General features: G+C 39.0%; 1 protein-coding gene across 12 annotated transcripts in view; it reads right to left on the bottom strand.

The window, feature by feature from the left end:
• WDFY3 (WD repeat and FYVE domain containing 3) overlaps positions 1-21,337 on the bottom strand; it is a 159,688-nt gene that overhangs the window by 32,136 nt on the left and 106,215 nt on the right. For 8 of the 12 annotated variants that reach the window (XR_009486147.1, XM_059843938.1, XM_059843936.1 and 5 more), the window contains 16 exons: positions 20,622-20,803; positions 19,345-19,576; positions 18,561-18,721; positions 17,280-17,391; positions 16,672-16,862; positions 15,074-15,226; positions 13,417-13,490; positions 13,153-13,314; positions 11,668-11,762; positions 9,516-9,636; positions 8,522-8,739; positions 5,649-5,884; positions 4,262-4,396; positions 2,994-3,173; positions 1,466-1,510; positions 788-1,021 (listed from right to left, as the gene is read on the bottom strand). Coding sequence is in view for 11 of the 12 variants with exons in the window: in XM_059843938.1 (XP_059699921.1) it covers positions 788-1,021; positions 1,466-1,510; positions 2,994-3,173; positions 4,262-4,396; positions 5,649-5,884; positions 8,522-8,739; positions 9,516-9,636; positions 11,668-11,762; positions 13,153-13,314; positions 13,417-13,490; positions 15,074-15,226; positions 16,672-16,862; positions 17,280-17,391; positions 18,561-18,721; positions 19,345-19,576; positions 20,622-20,803 (2,531 nt within the window). In the remaining variant the exon portion in view is untranslated. The remainder of the gene's footprint in view (positions 1-787; positions 1,022-1,465; positions 1,511-2,993; positions 3,174-4,261; positions 4,397-5,648; positions 5,885-8,521; positions 8,740-9,515; positions 9,637-11,667; positions 11,763-13,152; positions 13,315-13,416; positions 13,491-15,073; positions 15,227-16,671; positions 16,863-17,279; positions 17,392-18,560; positions 18,722-19,344; positions 19,577-20,621; positions 20,804-21,337) is intronic. The other 4 variants (XM_059843939.1, XM_059843929.1, XM_059843933.1 and 1 more) reach the window with 2 other exon arrangements.

Below are 21,337 nucleotides of genomic sequence, written 5' to 3'. Positions count from 1 at the left end.
CTAACGGACACTGTCTATGGCACAATTTCTTTTTATCTAATACAAACAGAACAGAAACCCTAATTTCTGCAGAGGTTTTATATTTTCAACAAAGTCAATACAGATATCATGGCTGGAAAGGTGTTTAACCACTGAATCACACTCCACAAAATAAAACTTGAAGAAAGCTTCTTATGCTGGTTTTCCAAGCCATTAAAGAAAGGTGAACAAGCTACTCTTTACTGTCACCGACATGCTTTATGAAAAATCCTTTCCTTAGAATTTTTTCCTCCTGAGAAGCTGAGAGGCCTCAGGAACAAAATATAAACAATGATTATCTGCTGCTGTGGAATGCAACAGGTGGATCTGCGATTGGTCTCATGTCATTGTTTCTAATTAATGGCCAATCACAGTCCAGCTGTCTCAGACTGTTCTGGTCAGTCTGAGCCTTTGCTATTCATTCTTTTTCTATTCTTAGCCAGCCTTCTGATGAAATCCTTTATTCTATTCTTTTAGTATAGTTTTAATATAATATATATCATAAAAAAATAAATCAAGCCTTCTGAAACATGGAGTCAGGATTCTCATCTCTTCCCTCATTCTAAGACCCCTGCGAACACCATCACACTTTATGAAACATTAGTGGTTTTTTCCACTCTTATTTCATGACAATTCCACTGAATCTCAGGTCATCACTAGCCTAGCTTTGTAAGGTATTAGAAGAAAAAACATTTTAGGAAAAGAAGATGTCACAACTAAGCTTAAATAACAAAACCAAACTAAAACACAAACCACAAAGAAATTCTACCTCTAGCAGAAGGTCCACCAGTGGAGTCTGTTTGCTGGCTGGTGTGAGACATAGGTTATCAATGATCATCACACGCATGAAGTCAAACACAAACTTCTTGGCAGGGTGGTTGGTCAGGTAGGTCTTGGTGCCCACATTGCAGTATTCTGATTGGCTCCTGTTCATGCCAGAATCAGCTGCAAAGGCTTTAAACTCTTCAGCTGGGGACCCAACTTCATCATCGAGATCAGTGACCTGTAAAAACCAGCATGTTAAAACGGTAGAGATCAGCTAATTAATGGCAGTTTCTTCACTTTTCTATTCTTTGTTTGTCTTTCTAAGGGTATTTCACTTCACATTTTGCTTCTTAAGAAGCCTTTTTAGAAAACTATGATGTTCAGAATCAGTTCTCCAATATGGAAACATCCAGTTTTGGATTCTCAAGGCAAATGATGATCTGGCATGAGTTACATTTCATGCTCCCTGACCAACAGAATTGGATGATTTCTAGATATTTGGCAAAAATAAATGTTCTCATTGAAAAAAAAAAGAAGAAGAAAAAGAAAAGTTTTGAAAGAGTTATTAACTAAAGCCGTTAAAATAAAATCAAGACAGAAGCCAACTAAAAAAGGCCATCAAGCTTACATAACATAAAACAAAAAAGGAACTGAGCCTTTTTTTTTTGTTTTAATACAATACCTTCATCAGAGTGCAGTTATGGGTAAGCCGGTTTCCCAAAAATCTCTAAAAGAAGAAGAAGAAAAAAAAAAAGGGTCTCCACAGCTTTCCCATTTCTGATGAACAGAAACCTTGAAAGGCTAGCTCTTAAAGAGGACTATAGCAAAAGCACAAACAGTAATGAAAGCTGTCAAATCCAGAAGACTGACTCTTTCTATGCAACTCCCTTCCTTAAATGAAAGAGGAGACAATATGATTTCTCTCAACAGGCTTCTTGCATTGCCAGCTCACATGTCAAGTAACCAAACGTTTTGAACATTTGGTCTGCTTTAGCAGGAGAGTGTTTTCAAAAAATTAAGAGAAGCCCAAATACGTATTCTTTCTATTTTTAATAGCAATCTCAGAAAAGCTGAAAGACTTTAAAAAAGTTAAGAATCTTCTCTCAAGGTTGAATTTAAATAACAGTGTTTTGTTGAAGAAATCTGGCTGTGATTCAGCTATTTCACCAGGCACTGATTAGTGCTACACATTTGGGCAAACAGAAACACTGAAGGAGTAAACCGATTTGGAGTGAAGAGCACCCTCAAACAGCAAAGAGCTCAAGTTGCCAGGCAGCTACACAGAATTTCAAGGGGATCTAGTAGTTAAAGCCTGCTTAGAGACACAAGGCTCCTCTAAAAACTCTGTACAGGTGAATGCCAAATCAGCATTACCAGTTTGTAAGTGGAACTTTTTTTGTGAGAGAGCAAGCTCCTAGTATGTACTTGAAATGCAAGTTTAACAAAAAAGCAAAAAACCCCATGTCCTTATGAGAGACTCACCAGCAGGTACTGTTAAAAATTGGTCTCCCACTTTTATTGACAACAAAATAATAGCACACCACAAGTTATTATTTCCTTAAGTTTTTTTATCATACTCGACATAGTTCTATCATTTGGCAATCTCTAGACTAATTATCCTTCCATGTTCTTAATAAAATTACTTTTAGATGTTGGCTAACAATATCTGGTTTTCTCCTTTCCATTCATATTCTAGAAATAGTATCATTTGCAAATGACACTAGGCTCAAAGAAAACTTTGGCCAGCAATGCAAGCAAAGCTGAATTCACACCCTCTCTTGGCTTGAACTCAGTAGTTTCAGGAAATACAAGAACACTACTTTGTGGTTAAGCCACAAAAACAGAAATGGGAATGAGAAATGTGAGGAAAAAGAGATTTTATGTTTCATCACATCCTCCAGAGCAGAGGACTGACAGTCTCTTTTGCTTGTGTAAATTTGAGAGAGCATTTTTCACTCGATTGAAAATAATGTCCACTAGAAAACAAGCAAACTGTCTATTGCCCCTAAAATGTTGCTTCTGATGTCCCTGCAGTTCAACACACTCTTCTTTCAGATCCACAACTCAAGTCCAAAACATCCAGCTCAGCCCTGACGATGACCTCTTGTGCAAGTGAGTAGAGCTTTATCTTGCTATGACTGGTAATTGATAAATCCTCAAAAGTAACACTCATGTGAAAAATAAAAAAGGCAAGCAGCTGGATTTCCTACCATCTCAGAGTATGGTCGGATGTTGAAAGGAAACACTGTTGCTGCCAGTGCACACAGGAACTCTGGACTCATCCACAGGGAAATGAGGTCAGGTACATTGTGATACAAATACCGAAAGAACTGCATCAGGGTGACTGGATATTCCCGAAGCCAAGAGCCTTCTTCCTCTGACTGCCAGGGCTGGGTTGAGAAACAAACACCAGATTAGCAGAGACTGTGGCACTTGCTTTGGAAAGGAAGAGAACGCTTTCAAGCACGTCTCAAACAGGAGACCAAGAGCATTTTACAGCACATCATTGACCATAAGCTAAAATGAGCGTCCTGACATGTAATGACTTGGAAATATTGGCAAACATGACCAGACTGAAGCCAACCCAAAACGTGATGGCACAGTTGAACATGCCTGGTGTCAGCACACAAGACACAGCACATGTCTCTAAGCATGTCCAAAGTGTATTCAAACAGGTGAGGACCAAATACAATGATCAGTCACCAGCAGAGAGACAGAACATGTGTCAACAAAAATCGGTACTGCAGCAGGTACACTCGTCCAGAAGATGCTTCTGGACATGTTACCTTGGGAGAAACAGGGAAGCAATAGAGCATATCACATACATATGATGATCCAACAGGTGACAACCAAACAGGTGCTGCTTTTCAAGCACTTCAGGAGGCAATTTTCAGCCGATAACACACTCTAGCTTTAAGGAAATACATAATTTTCCCACTGAGAAACCAACTTTCCCTACTCTTGACATTAGATTCAAAGATGAGAAGATGACACATTTCTCTGGCAGTAAATTAATTTCTTCTGGCATGAGGCTATTCATAGTCAGGGACTTCTCTGCATGGGGAAGAGTCATGAACAAAATCTGCAACTCATAAAGCTCTGAGCAGACGGGATACAGAGTCTCAAACATTCTCCCATGATGTTAATAGGGAAAGAAATGGAATTATCTCTGACAAGGACATTGTATCCTTCTGCTTTCTTGTTTTGTTTTAACTGCAGCTAAACAGAAAGCTCAGCCTTTTTGTGGAAAAGAAATGATAATTTTGTGGCTACTAATATTTCTACAGATACAGGGAAAAAAGTAACACAGAAAAACCCAAGAAAATTCCACTTTCCACCCAAGTATTACAAGACTAACTCACAGCCAATTTTGTCATGATACTAACAAAACCTCGACCCTTCTAATTTGGCTTTTAGCCATGTGGAAAACTCGAGTAACACAGTATACTGAAATACAAGCAAAATTTCCAATGCTTACAGAATTCAGCATGCTCCTCAGCATTCCCAGTAACAAGAAAGCAGCTTCTGTGCAAACACTGTGTATTGAGGAGGTAACAGTGCCATAGGAGGCAGGAACTCCAAATATGAATGTCCAAATGGAGTCTAAATCAAACTGCAAGAGGTGAAAGAGAAAACATGAAATGATCCTTTTCTTCTGGGCAATTGTATACTGCTTTTTATTACAGATACAATATACTCATTTTGCAGTAGATAAAAAATGTGTTATTTTACATCCTCCAAACTTTATCATGTCATATGAAGATCACATGTCACTGAAGAAAATTTCTTTTAACCATGAGCTAATGAAACTGCAACTCTCATCTTCTCACTTTCTTCTCACTTCTCATAAAGTATGCAAATGTTTTGAAACAAAAGAATTGTCAGCACATGTGCCACACAATCAACTTAACTGACTCACTTCTAGCAGTAAAACCCACATGGTATTCCATAGGGGAAAAAAAAAAAAGAACAACACAAACAAATAAAGTTGTATTTTCTAGGGAGTCTAAATAATCAAATCAATTAAAAATAAAAAGGAACCAAGTGTCCACCTCTAGCATTAAGAGTGCTACTAAGTAGTTGAATTTAGTTTCAGTTTAACAGTGTCATACTTCAACGCTGTAGGCGGACGAGTGAGTTTTCATGCCTCTACCTCATGGTAGCAGAGTGCTGAATGTGCTGTCAAGTATTCCTCTTGAGAAAGAAGGCAGGTACCTTCTGGTTTGAAATTTTACTTTTCAGTTCTCACTGATAAATAATGTCAGCACTGCACCCATTCTAAATAGGCATCTTGTCTATCTAGAGTGGAGTGTGTGTGGCTTTTCTTCATAAAGCACTATGCTGGGGCTTCCTAGGACTGTTGTAGGTCATATAATATCTACTCACTTACTTCAAAAAAGCCCAAAATAACGTGTTCAGAATAAGAACAATCAACATTTTTCAGCAATAACTGAGTTGTCTCCCTATAAAACCACAGAGACTTTCTGAAATAAAAGCAACCTTGGTTTGGCCTGTAACCCATGAACTCTCTTTAACACAGCAACTGCCCACTTCTTAAACAGAAAACCACAAAAGACCCACCTCACAACCAAAGCAAGTAAGCAAAAGATTATGCTCCCTTCAATGCCCACAGCATGCCAGCTTGAACTAGGGATCTACTTCTCATTTGACCCCAAATTGGACCAGAGTGACACCAGTGACAGCTAAGCCATAGCAGACTTAGCATGGCATAACATACCCCCAACCCAAATGGCTTAGCACTAAACACCATATCATGACTGTAGAGAAGGAGAGGGCCTGGTTAATTCATTATTTTCTTTCATGACAGACAGAATAGCATTCACATCTTACTGGATAATCCCTACCTTGGCACCCTGATTACACTGGCTGCTGATGACAGGTGCACTGACCTGCAGGTTTTCAGGCAGTTCAGTGACTGGCTGCTGCAGGAAAAGGGCCATGAGGAGGAAATAGAGTGCAGGCACATTAGTGTGCTTTGGGAGAAGAGACTGCAGAACGGGGAAGCCTGGGAAGTGACAAGCATCCCGGTTAATCTCCCGCACTGTCGATCTGCCACCAGCACTCCGGCCAACATTGAACCCTACAAGAGAAAACAAGGCACAAAGCCAAAAACGTTAAGAGGGAATTACCTGTGAGGACCCTTCTTGCTCACCTGGTGAGATTAAAAGGGAACCTCCTCAGAAACTAATGCTGTACAAAACAAATGTGCGCATGCAGACTGTCACACACAACACCATTCTATTTCAGATGCCTCATTTTTTTTAAACAGTTAAAAAATAAAGGAAATTACTGCTTTCAGTACCACATAAAAGATACTGTTCCATATAGACTGTTTAATAAAACTGCTTACACACACACACACACACACACATCCATTTTCTGGCTGTGAGCATAACTTCTGACTTTTAAAACACCCAGGTTTCTGAAAATAGGTATTTCGTGGCTGAGAGCAAAATATCACCTAAATCTCAGTTACAGATTTATATAATGAAGCAGCAATCCATGGTCCATTTAAGTCAATGGGCAGCTAATTTGTGTCCAGAGAAGTCTCAAAGGCATCTTGTTCCAGATATTTTGTTAATGATTGATCAGCTGGTAGTCAGCATTAAACAGTCTTATTTTATTTAAGTGCTGCCAGAACCACTTTTTGTGACCATGCTTCTACATACGTATTTCAACTTCCTACTTAAAGGAAGAAAAAATACACCAGGGTAGCAAAAGCACTTATTTTCAAGCAAGGAAAGAGGCAGGAAGACAGTTCAGTTTCCACATCAGCCCTATGAGCCATTGGTCTGACACTGCCAGTAGTCAGGTGGTTTTTCTGAGGCTCAAAACCAGATACACTTTCCACCATAAAATGCCTTTTTAAACAGAAAATCTCTATCAAGAATCAGACTAATGAAATCTGTGCTACACAGCTGCAGAAATTCCATCAGTAACCTTTAACAAAATTCATCATACTTGGTTTCATGAGAAATCTTGGAGCCAGTATGTCATGATTTCTTAAAAAACACAATACAAAAATTAGATAATCTGTCACTATCAGGTTATGAGACTCAAGTTTAAAAATATCTTCTTCACCACAGCCTAGCTTGGATTCAATTAAAGTGACAGTATAATAGGAAAAATAGGAAAACTTGAAAAATGCTTTCAAACGTAATTGCAAATCAAAATCTTACTTAGAAAGATTTTGTGACTGAAGAAAATGTTTATGATATTGGACATCTGAAGTACATACTAAATAAAGAATGGTCTATTTCCTAAAATGCCAATGGTTTTCAAGTTTTTAAAGCACAACCAGGCAAGGGAAATCCATGTGCAAAATTGTTTCTTAAATAAAATACAGAACCTTAATCAGAATGAGCCAAACAACAGATGCTTTTTATTTTAACAATAAAATACTTGCATGGGTTTTACAGCTTCTGAAAAACCATTTTCCTTAATCCTCCTAATTCATGGCAATGCAAATGCCATGCTCATAGCTGAATATCCTGAGGGATATATTGTGGGAAACAGTAAAAAGAGAGTTTTCTTTAAGCAAAAAATAACAAGATACCAGATTTGAAATCTATCAAAGATACAGAGCAGAAAGAAATATTTTTTATATTTTTGTATTTTCATTTCAGGAAGAGCCCTCTTCATGAAGGAAGATCATTTCAACAACACTTCAATTACTTCCTTACATTAAACCAATTCAGAAAAACTTTTAGTGCAGTAACAGATCATGTAACTCCTGCAACACAGACAGGTGGCTCCTTGAACAGTTATTTACAACAATGAAATACTATTGATACCACTGCTCTGATCTAAAGGCTACTGAAGCTTATGAAAGACCCTCATTTAATGTCAGTAAGTTTGCACCAGAGCCTCAATAGACATTCATCTGAAAAGTACTATTTTATTTTGACTGGAAAAAAAAAACAGGTTGGTGGGAAATTGCTACTACACCTCTCTATAAGACAAACGTTATTTCAAACATTTGGAGATACATTTCAGACAGCTCAGAGATGCTCAAAATGGGCCCTGTAGCACTAAAACCTTATACACAATTCTAGGTCACAAGGGGTAACTGAGAGGTCTGATAACCTGGCTAACAGAGGATTTAAGAACCTGAAAAAAAGCCTTTAATAGAAAGTGTGCTTGTGTATACAAGAATGAAGGAGAGGGAAAGGAAAAGAAATGTTGAGATTATACTGTGAACACAGAAATTTCCAAGACAGCAAAAATTCAAACTGGTAAATTTGATGGACACAGCACTCACTAGTCAAAGAAGCTCAGACATAATGCTGCACAATTAACTATTAAAAGTAATGAAACAAGCAAATTTTATTGAATCTTTATTAGTTGTGAGCATAAAGTGCTGCTCTATGCTTCCTTTGCACATAGGTCAGCCATGCCTGCCCACGGGACACACTTAACCTTACCCTGATGATAAGACAAAAAAAACAATTAGCTACATATGATGCACCAAAACTTAACTACAATGATATCTATGTCATGTCAGCTACAGGCAGCTTTGTAAAACCACTCCCTTTCGCCTAGGAAATCCTAACTCCTGCTTGTAAGAAAAATGAAGTGCAGAAGCATCTGATGGCAGCACAGACAAGAGTAACAGAAAGGCCTCAGCCAGACAACACCCCCACAATAACCCATGGTTCTACACCCCAGCACAGGTGCTCCCAGCAACCCCTGAGCTCCGAGGGGCTGAGATGCCTACCTAACACAGTACCAATCTTATTGGTCAGGACAGAATCCGTCTGATCCAACCAGCCTCCACCACTGAGACCTTCCTTAAACTTAATAAGGATGGACTGATTGCTCAACAGGACCACGAGAATTCGCATGGCTGCCGTGACTGTGGTGGAATGAAGATGTTCTTCCATAAACATCATAATCCAATCGAAACCCAGTGTCTTGGCAAGTTCTTCACAAGCCCTAAGTGAAGGGGAAAAAAAGTCACATTTTACAGCATTTAGTTTCCTACTAGACAGCAAAAATCAATGTCCTCCACTGCAGGGAAAACCTTAAGAGCAAATTCTTAGTTAAGTTTGCTACAAACAAGTAATATCACTTATCAACTCTTTATATGAAACAGGTAATGTGCATTTGTTTAGAAGAAAGGAAGGACTAAATACAGCTCCTGGGACTAATTCCATGGCATGAGATTTCTCCAGTTGCTGCTTTTGATAACAAATATGGAATTCTGAACTGAAATCATCTTATTGAACAAAACGATTTCACGTCTTCTTAATGAACTGGTATTAAAAAATGAAGGAAGATTGTTTCTTTCTTTGTTTTTATTATGGGAAGAGTTACTTGGGAACATTTTACCGTGTTTTTTGCAATTTAAAGGGGCATTCTAGGGTGGATTATCTTAATGATAACCCCTACTGAAGCCCCTGGATGTCATCCAAATGAGAAGCCGACTATCCCACTTCTCTAAAATCAAAAGTTTTCTCTTGGACAGATTTTATTTTTCTATAGACACACATGAAGTTGAGAGAAAACAACAAAATTAATAATGGATCCCATTTCTACTAGCATACCTGAGAGTAATCTATCTGTAATAAGTAATTTATCTGCATAAATCATTCAACATTTCCTATAAAATGATGCAATTCAACTAGTGATCTGAAGGAAGACTGTATAATGCCTCCCCTTCAAATAAAATATTATATCCTTTCTCTGCCTCAAGGGTTTTTTGTACTTACTGCAAATTAACAGTTGTCTTTTCTTTTGATGTATATAGAAGTTTCAGGAGGATATCTAAAAGCCTGTTCCGCAGTAGAATAAGATTAGCTGAAACAAGTCCTCCAAAATCATCCTCTGTTCCTATATATTGAATAAAACCAAGCAAAAAAAGAGGCAAAATCAGGATTTTGGAACTTGGGCATTTTAAAGGCTATTCATAAATTCCATGCATAAGCAAATACAACCTGACCCCCCACTCAGGCTCCAAGGAAGCTGTGCTAAAGTGCAAGCAGCCTGTAATATGGTGCTGAGAAATGTCTGATGCCTCCTTATCACTGTCCCACAGACTTTGGGCAGCTTGAAGAACAGGTAAAAAAGGACCATAGCTTCTCAGACAATAATCTGAACTCAGATGGTCACTATCTGTCACCCTTCCTTCCCATCCCTCCCTTCTCTCAAAACTGCAAAACATGGTAATTAAATAAACATTTTGCATTTTGAAAGCAGAGTGGTTCGGGGGGATGTGGAAATTGTAAGGAAGTGACCCTGATACTTCCCAAATCCCTCCAACTCTAAGAAAGTGAGAGAAAAACTAGTCTCCTTTTCTTTCAACACAACCCAAGCTCATAATCAGTTGAAAAACACATTTACTCCAACCAAGGCAATCCATGCAGCTGTACAGGACTAACTGTACAGCTATTTTGCAAATCCCTCTTCCTGTGGCTTATGCTGTCAAAGGAGAACCCCCCTTTTACACTATTAAAAAAAAAAAAAAAAAAAGCCAGCACATATGCAAAAATGAAGAGAGACAGATAAATAGAAAATTTCTGGACCAAGGTTTTGTGCACAAGATACAGACACAAAGGATCTTCTATGGCAGAAATCCAGCAAAAGTGGTGAACTCCAGCAGCCTAACAATCTCATGCCTTTTGCCTCCAGCGCTTCTCTTTTCATTTCTGCCACACCCTCCCCAAGGTTCTTCAGTGCCCTATGTAGGCAAAAACCAGCTCAGGCTGCTGTTAGCATGGGGGGAAAAAAATGAAACTCATGGCCTGTAGTGGGAACACCAATCTGGATCTCTCTCCAATACACAATACCCTCTTTTTCACTTAAAAACTCAAATTTACCCATCTTTGAGACCACAAAACCAAAACTATTCAAAAGCAACAGGTGAGGCACAGGAAGATAATGATGAATCCCACCAGACCCGGAATGGCTTGGGTTGGAAGGAACCTTGAAGACCATTGAGTTCCTACCCCCCCTGCCATGGGCAGGGATACCTTCCACTGGAAGGTTTGCTCAGAGCGTCATCCAAACCGGCCTTGAACACATACAGGGATGGGCCATCCACACCTTCTCTGAGCAACCTGTTCCAGTGCCTCACCACCCCCTCACCACCCTCTCACAGTAAGGAATTTCTTCCATATATCCAATCTTAAACAACTCTCTTTCCGTTTGAAGGCATTCTCCCTCACCCTACATGCTCTTGTGAAAAGTCCCTCTCCAGAATGTGCAGATTGCCCAAACCCTGTTTTTTGTGACACCAGACCAATATAACGAACTGTAAAAGAAGAAACATCTCTCTCACTTGTCCCTCTGAACCAGTATATTCCCAAGAGATGTAGAAACAGAGGTTCTTTGGATAATCCTTCTATTTATTTGGCTGACATCCACTGTGGGACTAAAACATTTCTGTTCAGGGAGACAGACTGAACATGCAATTGCACAAGGTAAATAATGGTAGAAATGGTCTCAAATCAGTTCAATGTAAGAATTCTTGAAGGATGGTAACATTTCTTTTTTTGCCTAAAAAAAGGTTACTAGGCAGTCTTAGCTAATTCTTTCACTTCTTTCACACCTGGAGGGCTGACGCACCTAGCAACCACTTGTTTGGTTTTGTTTTTCCTACTTTTCCCACAAAGAAGCTGTTTGAAGGGAGCAAGTGGAGGAAAGAGAACAACAGTGTTAAATGAAGGAAACAAAAAAAAAAAAAGAGTATTTTGCTCAGCTTTGCACTCAATACTGAAAACGAAAGCCCCACTAACTGGCAGTCAGGTTATAAAAATATTGTAACATTGTTAATGACACAATTTATAAATTTTTTTGTATTCAAGCTCAGAAGAGACTACAATGTATTTTATCCTACTGCTTCTAAGTACTGCCAACACTTACCACTATCAAGCTTTTCTTCATTGTTTATTTCCATGACCACAAATTTCTCACAGACTGCAAACGTAGGTAAAGTGGAAGAGATGAACTGTCCAAACCTTGATGTATACAGAAAAAACATCACTCACTGAAATGACAGATGCAGTCTCATCTATCAATAATACACCTTAAACAAAAAACCATGACACCAGTGACAAGGAGATACCCAAAAATGTCAGCTTCCTCACATCTGAAGATTGATGAAAATGGTCTTCATTTAAAGTTACTAGCCAAAACACAAATTAATTTGTAGTAATTAATAGAATACTTGCAGACAAGTCTGCAGGTACGGGACCCTGAAAATGCTAGGATTCAGGAAAGGGAACTGGGAAATACCGCTGAGTCCTAGTTAATAGGAACACCTCAAGTTAAAGGAGAACAAAACATTATGCTCAGCCCCTTACAGCTGAACAATTATTACATCAAAACAGTGGTTACTCAACTCTGGAAGAATATTTATGCCTGTAGCTTGAGGTTATGTAACACAGGGTCATGGTTTTCCGTGACAAGACACTGATGTACCACTCCAAGAAAGGAGATGCAATATATTCCTCTTTCCTATGCAGCTAACCTGAAATGGCCCCTAGCTGGTGCAACTTTTCCCAAGTTATGCAACATTTTTCATATTTATTTCCAGGAAGGAGAACAGAGAACACTGGTCTACAATCTATTCTGTAACCATTTAAGCATAAAATCAATAGCTTTATTCTTGAATATTTTTTTTCCTGTATAATTAAAATAAAGACAGGTAAGATACTCATGTTGAGGCTTCTGATACCTTTAATTGTTCTTAAAAGTAAGGACCTGAAAACATGACTACACTATGCAAAGAGCTCCTAAACCCCACAATATTTTATCTATTTCCATTATAATGGAATAAGAGATGAAAAAAAAAAACAAGTTATCAAGGAGTTAAACTATTCTTAAAGCATTTCAAATACTCCTGTACATATGAATTGCAGTAACTAGTGTAATTTTCATCAGACAGAATTAGTAGCACTATATCTGACAGTCTTAAATACCTTTTTATACAGTGATGATTAAGAAAAAATCTAGAACTAAACCTTGCATTCAAGATAGTAATCAAAACTGCATTTTAACCAGAATTATCTTTTCAGCCCATGTCAAATAATATTCAATGAAATTCAGGAGGAAAGCTTAGTGCTTTACATGAACAACAGGGGCTGCTCAGCATGTTTACTTTTCACCAGTAGAACATTAAACCAGTTTGACCATTCAACCATGCTTGGTCAGATACAAATTGAAAATCATATGCAAATCAAGGCTTCAACGTATTGCTAATGTCTACTTCAATCTAGTTCACAGAGGGGAAAAAAAAAAATCCATAAAAGAGCATTCCATGTCACACTCCTCAGCAGTATGACCACGAAGTACTTTTGACCAAGGTAACATAACCAAGAAAGACAAAATTCTCCAGGTGTGGGCTACCTGAGTAGGTCATAGCTGCTGGGGAAGCCCTGAAGTAGAAAGCTCAGCACATTGCTAATCGCAGCAATAGTGGGCTGGGACAGGGACATGTCTCGAAGAGTCAACAGCAGTCTTGGGATGAGCTGGAATTCCCTCATTAACTTTGCATTCTTTGCTGCTTCACTGGAAGAAGAAAAGAAATGAGATGGCCATTTAAAATTGGAGTATCCTCTAAATATTATCTGATCCTGTAGATCCCATTACTAGGCTTTCATCAGTTCATACCTTGACTCAGTGAGGAGTTCAATGAAGTGCTCAAATAATGACAGATGAAGCTCGTAGGGTGCATGAAGCCAGACCTGAAATACAGAAAAACCAGTATTTTTTGTACACAAATCAACTTGTAGGTTAAAAACAACATTAATCAATCAAAGGTTATGAAGATATTAAAATCATTCATATACATGACTGTTTACCTGGGCATGATGAACCACACATCGGTTCAAAAAATATTCTCTGTAAGAGTATAATGATAAAAACTTATAAAGGGATCTTATAAAGGGATCTAGACAAAAGGTCACACACCCTTGTCTTTTTGCATAAACTTTAAACAGACAGTGCAATGCCTCCAAAGGAGCTATTGGGATTTACAAGGCTGTGTTAAATTTATTTCATTTAGGTGAAGGTTTATGTCTTCATAAAATTAACATACTACCTTCCTCCAAGATTAAACTCAAGGTCTTCCCCAATTTTATTTTTTAACCCAGCATTGCCCGCATTTAAATTATTTAGATTCTTTACCAATACCCTCATAGTATCAATTGTTCAATCAATAGAAGTAATAGAAGACATAAAAGCCAGAAAGCTCACAGTTACAGCTGCAAATCTTAAAATTGATTTGCTATTGAACAAAGCACAATTAATATTTGTGCTCTGGTGTATAAAACTGGCTTAAATGAAAAGCTTTCTAGTTTTTGCTTTTCTCCTAATTTTATAATTTAAAATCATGAGAACAAATCTTTTAATTTCCCTGTTCTGCATGAGTAAGAACATCTAATTTATCCAAACTAAGTGAAATGTTTGGGTCATTGATTTCTGAATAAAGTAAATAATTAAAACAACAATCAAAAAACTGAAAAAACAATAGCCAAAATCTCAGACTTTCTTCCTAAATAAGGTTTCCAGGAGTGCTTTGAAATACTCAAAGAGACATCTAAAACTAGGAAATTGTTAAGTCTATTAAGTCATTTGTGCAAAACTGACTTGCAATATTAAGTCAGCAACTTATAGCTGGCGTGGCAGTGGTAGTAGGGTTTTTACTTAATTACTTTAATGTACATGAGTCAGAATTCTTTTCGTCAGTCTCTGTCAGGTACAGATAATGCCAAAGGAGCACATACCAAAGGGTAAGTTCTGGGAATCCTTTATCAGCCTCTACTGCATTGGCATTTCCCTCTGAAATTTGCTACTTTCCTTACTTTAACATTTAAGTATTTCATAGGTTATGCAAACAGAATTTTAACTCCCTTACTAGCAACCTTGTAGGAGATGTATGATAAAGTGATTTCCATATGCTATGTTGAAAATTTACCTTATACTTTTGTTTTCAGGGCACATTTCATGCCTTGATACATGTACTGCAGTAGAACACACAGGTGAAAAGAAATTGAGGAACAGAAAACTACAGAATGTTGACTTCTAAAACAACAAAAAGCAGAAACACCTGTGGCACCCATCCATCATTTGTGCAGTGATTCAAGCCATTTCAGCAGGAAAAGTTACCAATAATCTTGCTGCTCACCTGCTTTAATGTACTATATAAGAAATAGGATATTCTCAGGGTAACAGCCTAATTTGCTACTGAATATTTGAGGTACACTATCAGCATCGGACTTAATCACTATCCAGCATAATAATCACTCTTCTGTGCAGCTCTACATACTTCAAAATCACAGAGCAGGTCCTGGAAGGCAGCAGAATTTGGGATAATGGATGTCTCGTGTCCACTGTCAACAGTTCCCACCAAGGAAAAGGTCAGGTGGAGTATGTGGCTGTTCAGAAGGGACCGTTTCTTCTTTAAAAGCATTGCCAGCAGCTTGAACAAGTAAACAGAAAAGGAATTAGTCCTGTGAGCGCAGAGCAATGCTGTCCAAGCATGCTGGAGAACAGATGAAATGCCTGTGCCCCTTTTGAGAAGGCCTTTAAAGTATGTCTGCTGGTTGATACTCTTGATGAAAGAGTTTGAAAGTGGCATTACAGTTCATTACAAAAGCAGCATATCCAGGACACTCTCTAGCTCATAAAACATCTGTTTACACTACAGATAGCATCTAGGCCCTGAGAATTAGGGACATACACCCCCCGCTCTCAGCTCTCTGCAGTCAGTCAGTTCAAGACAGCACATCCTTAAGCAGTTATCTTCCTGGACAGCAATCATGGACATGGCAGACAAACGGAGCAGGCCTAGAGCACTGCATGCCCAAATGAGAGGTAATCTGGCACTGAAAAAAAGTAACATAAATATGAATAAGCCTCTTTTTTTCTTGCTATGCTTTGTTCCCCTAGGTATGACTGCAGTCCTGATTTCTGCTCTAACTTATAACCTGGGCTGGGAAAGAACCATTTGCCAGATTTACCGTTAGAGTCTCTTTTCTTCTGAAGAAAACTTCTTTAAACATTCAACATCCTGGCCTGTTCAGCTTTACCATCCTCACTGAAACACTAAAGAAACACAGATTTCTGGGAATCTCCCTCAAACCACACTATTTGCTGATCTCAATACAAGTGGAATGTAAGGTCATTTGTGATGATCCACTGACTACTCATGATACAAGAAGGACACTGTCTAGACTTGCTTGCTCAAAGTAAGCCAAGGCCTGCACCAGGCTCTTTGGAATGATACATTTTGATGTAACTGCACCAGGCGCTAGCATTTCAAGGTTTGTAAATACACAACCCAAACCACTTTCCATTTCAGTAAAGCAACCTCCATGAGAAACATAAAATGCACTGCTCATGTGAAGGCCTCTTTGAATCAGTCAACCAATCCTTCTGCATAAGTGACTGCCTTTTCCCCATCCCAGTGGAGAATTAATGTCTTCAGCATCACTAACTCCAAAGTCCACTAACTCGCAGTCTCCTTAAAAGGATGCTTCTAGGACTTCACTTGTTTGGGATTTTTATGTATCCTTATCCATTCTCTTGCTGGCACATCAGAGCCACAAGCTCCTGGGCTTGCAGGAGTGGGTTCAAAATCACAAGAAAATACTCATTTAAGTGCGTCAGTTGTACTCTTCTGTGACGTTACTGAAGGCTCAGTTTCAGCAATGCAGCTAAATGTGCACAAGGGCTTAGCAAAAAACTTTTCACCCTCTCCTTTAAAAGACATCGTAAATAATTCATCTATGCTAATTAACCAAGACCTCAAGAAACTTTTAAAGAGAAAGTAGGGTTACAACACAAGAGATCTCCATGGAAACTGTGATGACAGTGAAATTCAATGCAATCAGCCTAGTCTGTTTTAAGACATTTCTTACATACCTGATAACCTTTGATTCTTTCCATCTCTTTGCTGGCCAGTGGATTGCTCTTTACCACACAGACCAAGGCTTTCACAGCTGCATACAACCCTTCCACATCTGATGCCATGGCTACAAGTCCCAAAATAGCAGCAGCCCCACCAATGTACTGTAGTGTAGTGGCAACAGGTTTGGGGACAAATGTTCTTACTCCTGAGCACAGACAGAGAAAATGAATAAAAATATATTCAAATAAAATTTTTGTAAGAAATAATTGTGAAAATGTGAAAGCCATTTTCATTTAGCATTACCTGAATTATTAAAAGAATGTTACTAGAAGAATTATCACACCTTAGAAGAAAAAGTGAAGGAAATATAGAACAATAGTTTATGACCTAAGGTAAAGTAATTGAATATATTTTCATATTAATGAATCATAAACTGAAACAAGCATCCCATGTGAGCAAAACAAAAAAAGATAATAGTATATCCATAAAATATAAAAATGTTCAATAAATACAATGCACCATTAACATTCATCAATCGCATGATCTATCTTCTAGACCTAAGTTCTTATTGACAAGTAATTAATAACTTTGAAGCATAATAATTCTTAAGTGCTCAACTCACCCAAATACCCTATCAAAGCTGCACCAATGGAGCGTGCTGGTCCATTCAAATGTCCTGCTGAGTTATGCAGCAGCTTCACAGGTGTGGCATTTTCATGAGAAGAAATTGCCAGCTGAAGAAAACAAGAAAAAACCAGCAGGGGTTGAAGGGAAAAGGTTATTTTTATGCAAGCCTAAAATTCATAACTTACAAATTTTCCTACTGTGATCAGGAGTAACATAAAACAAATCCAGATTAAGCCTTTCCTCTTAGGAGAGAGCTCCACCCCTCTAATCATCTTGGTGGTCATCCCTGGACTCAGTCCAACAGGTCCATATCCTTTTTGTGCTGGGGACCCCAGAGCTGGATGCAGCACTGCAGGCGGGTCTCACAGAGCAGAGGAGCAGAATCCCCTCCCTCACCGGCTGCCCACCATGCTTTGGATGCCACTATTGGCTTTCTGGGCTGTGAAAGCTCATGGCTAGGTCATGTCCAGCCCTCCGTTCCACCAGCACCTCCAAGTTCTTCTCAGCAGGACTGCCCTCAATCTACTCATCCCCAGCCTGGACTGATACCAGGGATTGCCCTGACCCACGTGCAGCACCTTGTACTTGGTGTTGTTAAACCTCATGAGCTTCCAGTTGGCTCACTTCTATGGGTCCACCTAGCCCTGGAACTCATCCAGATCCCACTGGATGGAATCCTGTCCTTGAAGTATGTCAATAGCACCACTCAGCTTAGTTTCATCAGTGAATGTGCTGAGGGTGCACTTGATCCCTCTCTGTCATTAATGAAGGTATTAAATAATACTGGCCCCCACATAGACTGCTGAGGGACAGCACTCGTCATCATTTTCCATTGGGACTCTGAGCCATTGACCATTACCCAGTGGATGCAACTGTCAAACCACTTTCTCATACATCTTAACAGCCCACCAATTGAATCCATCTTTCTCCAATTCAGAGAGAAAGATGTAGTGGGGGACTATGTCAAAGGCTTTACAGCAGTGCAGATAAACCACATCTGTAACCCTTCCCTTGTCCACTGATGCAGTCATCCTGTCACAGAAGGCCCCTAGATTGGCCGCCTAGTGCCTAGAGAAGCTGTGAGTTCTCAATTCCTGGAAGCATTCAAGGTCAGGCAGGAATGCACTTTGAGCAACCTGACACAGTGAAAGGTATCCTTGCCCACAGGAGGGGCACTAGACTAGATTGTTCCTGTCTGCATTGAGCAAATTGTCTTGAAGTAAGTTAAAAGAAAGGAAAAAGTCATACACATTTACTGACTGATTTCCCAACATACCTGTTTGGCGATAGCTTTACTATCCAACTTGTTGTAAACTTTCCTTATTTTTGCCACTGTAAATGAAGAAACTGACAGTGCATAGAGACCAAAGGAAACCTTCTCTTCTGGTACCAAAGATACTGGTGATGTGTTGATTCCTTCAGACTTTGAATCTTTACCTTAAAGACAAAATAGAAGCTCCCTTCATAAAAGGTGTTGTTTTTCTTTTAATTTGAATAGTAAAACCTTAAGCAACTTATACTGTAGAATGGGTATAAAAAAATAGATTTTACAAATAGCTGAGATGTGATATTGTCCAGCCTAAAGGCTGTAAACTTCCCTTCCCTTCTGAAGGAAAACAAAGCAATCAAAAGCCAGAGAAGCATTTGGTAAACCTACATCTTTGCCTGTGACAACTGGTTTTTTACTACAGTTTGATAGGAAAGCTACCTTGGAATGGTATGAGAGATGCAGGATTCAAAGAGAATATATAACCATATCTTTAAAACTTTGTATCCTTTCTGATTTCACTTTCTACAGATAAATATTGCATACAGTATGAATAGTGACTTTTCTAACTGGTTTAAAAACAAAGTGAGGAATACAAGCACTTCTACATTATCTCAGCACAAGAATTTGGATTTCTATCATCCTCTTCAACAGCAGCTACTAATCTTCTTCCTGTGAAGAGCAAGCTTTTCCTCCCTCCTCCTGCATCCTCTCTTACCTCTTCTGCCAGTATGCACACAAAATTCCAGCACAGCCAGCTCAAGTTACCAGGTGCCACCTGACCCGTACTTACAGGGAACATAAACCGCTTGGAAGCTCCCAACATAATTTGGTCCCAGCTCGTAAATGGTGCTGACCCCTGGGGCAGGCAGCACTTCCTCCAGGAAGTGTGAGGGGCCCAGGCGCCACACCAGGGAGGAGAGCTGGCGCTGTGCGGGTGGCGTGCCGATATAGGCATACACCGTGCTGACCACAGGGGGGTTGGCAGAGCCAGAGCCACTGGGGCTGCTGTGGATGTAGTGAAGCTGTGAGAGAACAAAACACAGGCAAGTTAGTGAGGGAGCAAGGGTACCGTGACAAGATCAGAGATTTTGTGCAAAAATCGTTTTGCAAGCCAGGGGAGGTATCAAATGATTGCTGTGTAATGAAGGGTATTCTGACACTGTACTGAATTAATCAGTGAAGAACGTTAAACAGAAAGGAAATGTGAAGACCAGAAGTGGCTATCAAAAGATGAAGATGTGTATGGAAACATAGGAGAACATGAGAATTCTGTGCCTAAAGAAGCTGTATCTTGATTCTAAAGATATGGTACTCAAAGTGGTACTGTTTTGCCCTTCTCAGCCTTTGGAAATTACATCATTTCAAGCTAAAGTGCAAATGTGATGAACTAAATTCAGTAAGACTTTTCAAACAATTAAACAAATACACAAGTAAGATCCTGGCCAATTTATAAAGACAACAACAACAACCTCACAGGCTTTTTTTTATTTACATTGTAAAAATTCTGTTAGTAGCTATTAAATGTAGTCACGCATAGCCAGAGAGATGGCCAGATAGACACTCATGTACTACAGCTGTCAGCATAACAACTTCCTGTAGCGCCCCTCTTGCAAAAGGAATACTGGGAGGTAAACTCTGTTGACTGAAAGTCAACATGTTGTTTTACCTACAGCAGTGTGGTAACATTAGCTAGTTTAAGCCCCACACCAGGTTATGCTTTATACCTTAAAGCCCACACCTCCCAGCTGTCAAATGATGTTTGGGTATCTGTTACAGCTTGAGAATATTTTCTGCTTAGTGAACAGATCCACAGTTCTCTTCACTGCTCTCTGCAGTTTCTTCCACCTAACAATGAGATATTGATCTTTGTAAATAAATGTGGTGGTTGCTTGTTGTTTTTTGTTTTGTTGTTTGGGTTGGGGTTTGTTTCTATTATGTTGAGGGTGACCACCTTTTTGATGGGGTGGTGGTGGTTGATTTTGCTCTTTTTTCTTGTAAGGTTTTTTATTGCACAAAGAAAAAAATCATTCCAACCAGTAAAAATGAGAATTGAAAGATTTATTTTACCTTAACAGTGTTAACAAGCTGTCCGTCGAGGTAGAGTGCAGCTGTGCTATTCTTCAGCATGCCTTTACTCATGACCAGAACTAGGTGATGCCACTGGCCTTCCACAATGAGGTCACCGCAGCGGAAACGGGCACAACAGGGAAGAATTTCATAAAATGATGATTCCTCACTGAAGTCATCAACTAAAGGAAAAGCACCAGTTAGTGGGCACCAGCAGAAATTTTACAAGAGCTTAAAAATCTCAGGATATATTCAGACTTTTGACAATTGTATTTTACTTCTCACCTTCTCCCCTCCCTTCAAAATTTTAGCTGGAATTACTAGGTGGCTGAAGTTTTTACTTTCTCTTGCTGCCATGCAAGTCACAGAAAGATCTTTTGTTGTTTTCTTAAAGAAGTTTCTACAGTAGCAGTCACCAAGAATCAACAGATGTGCCCCCAAACCCACAGAGCTATTATTCACCTTTCTCACACTGTGGAGAGGATGATACCCATACTCCCAGATTTTTATCCCCACTTTTGCATCACAAAAATGATCCTTACTCTACTTTAAAGCTGTCCAAAGAGAAAGAAAGAAAAGAAAAAAAAAAATTCCCCCAAACCCAGGGAATTGTCAGATCTCTCTTCATTCTTTCATACTGAAGGAAAAGAAACCATTAATCCACAGCTGCCTGCACAGGGAGAACACTCATTTTTTTAGAAACAGCACAAGGAAAA

Source organism: Haemorhous mexicanus, chromosome 4 (assembly GCF_027477595.1).
Source record: "Haemorhous mexicanus isolate bHaeMex1 chromosome 4, bHaeMex1.pri, whole genome shotgun sequence".
NCBI classification, from domain to species: Eukaryota; Metazoa; Chordata; class Aves; order Passeriformes; family Fringillidae; genus Haemorhous; species Haemorhous mexicanus.
Note: the sequence above shows the minus strand (reverse complement) of the source record. Positions and strands in the feature narration are given on the sequence as shown.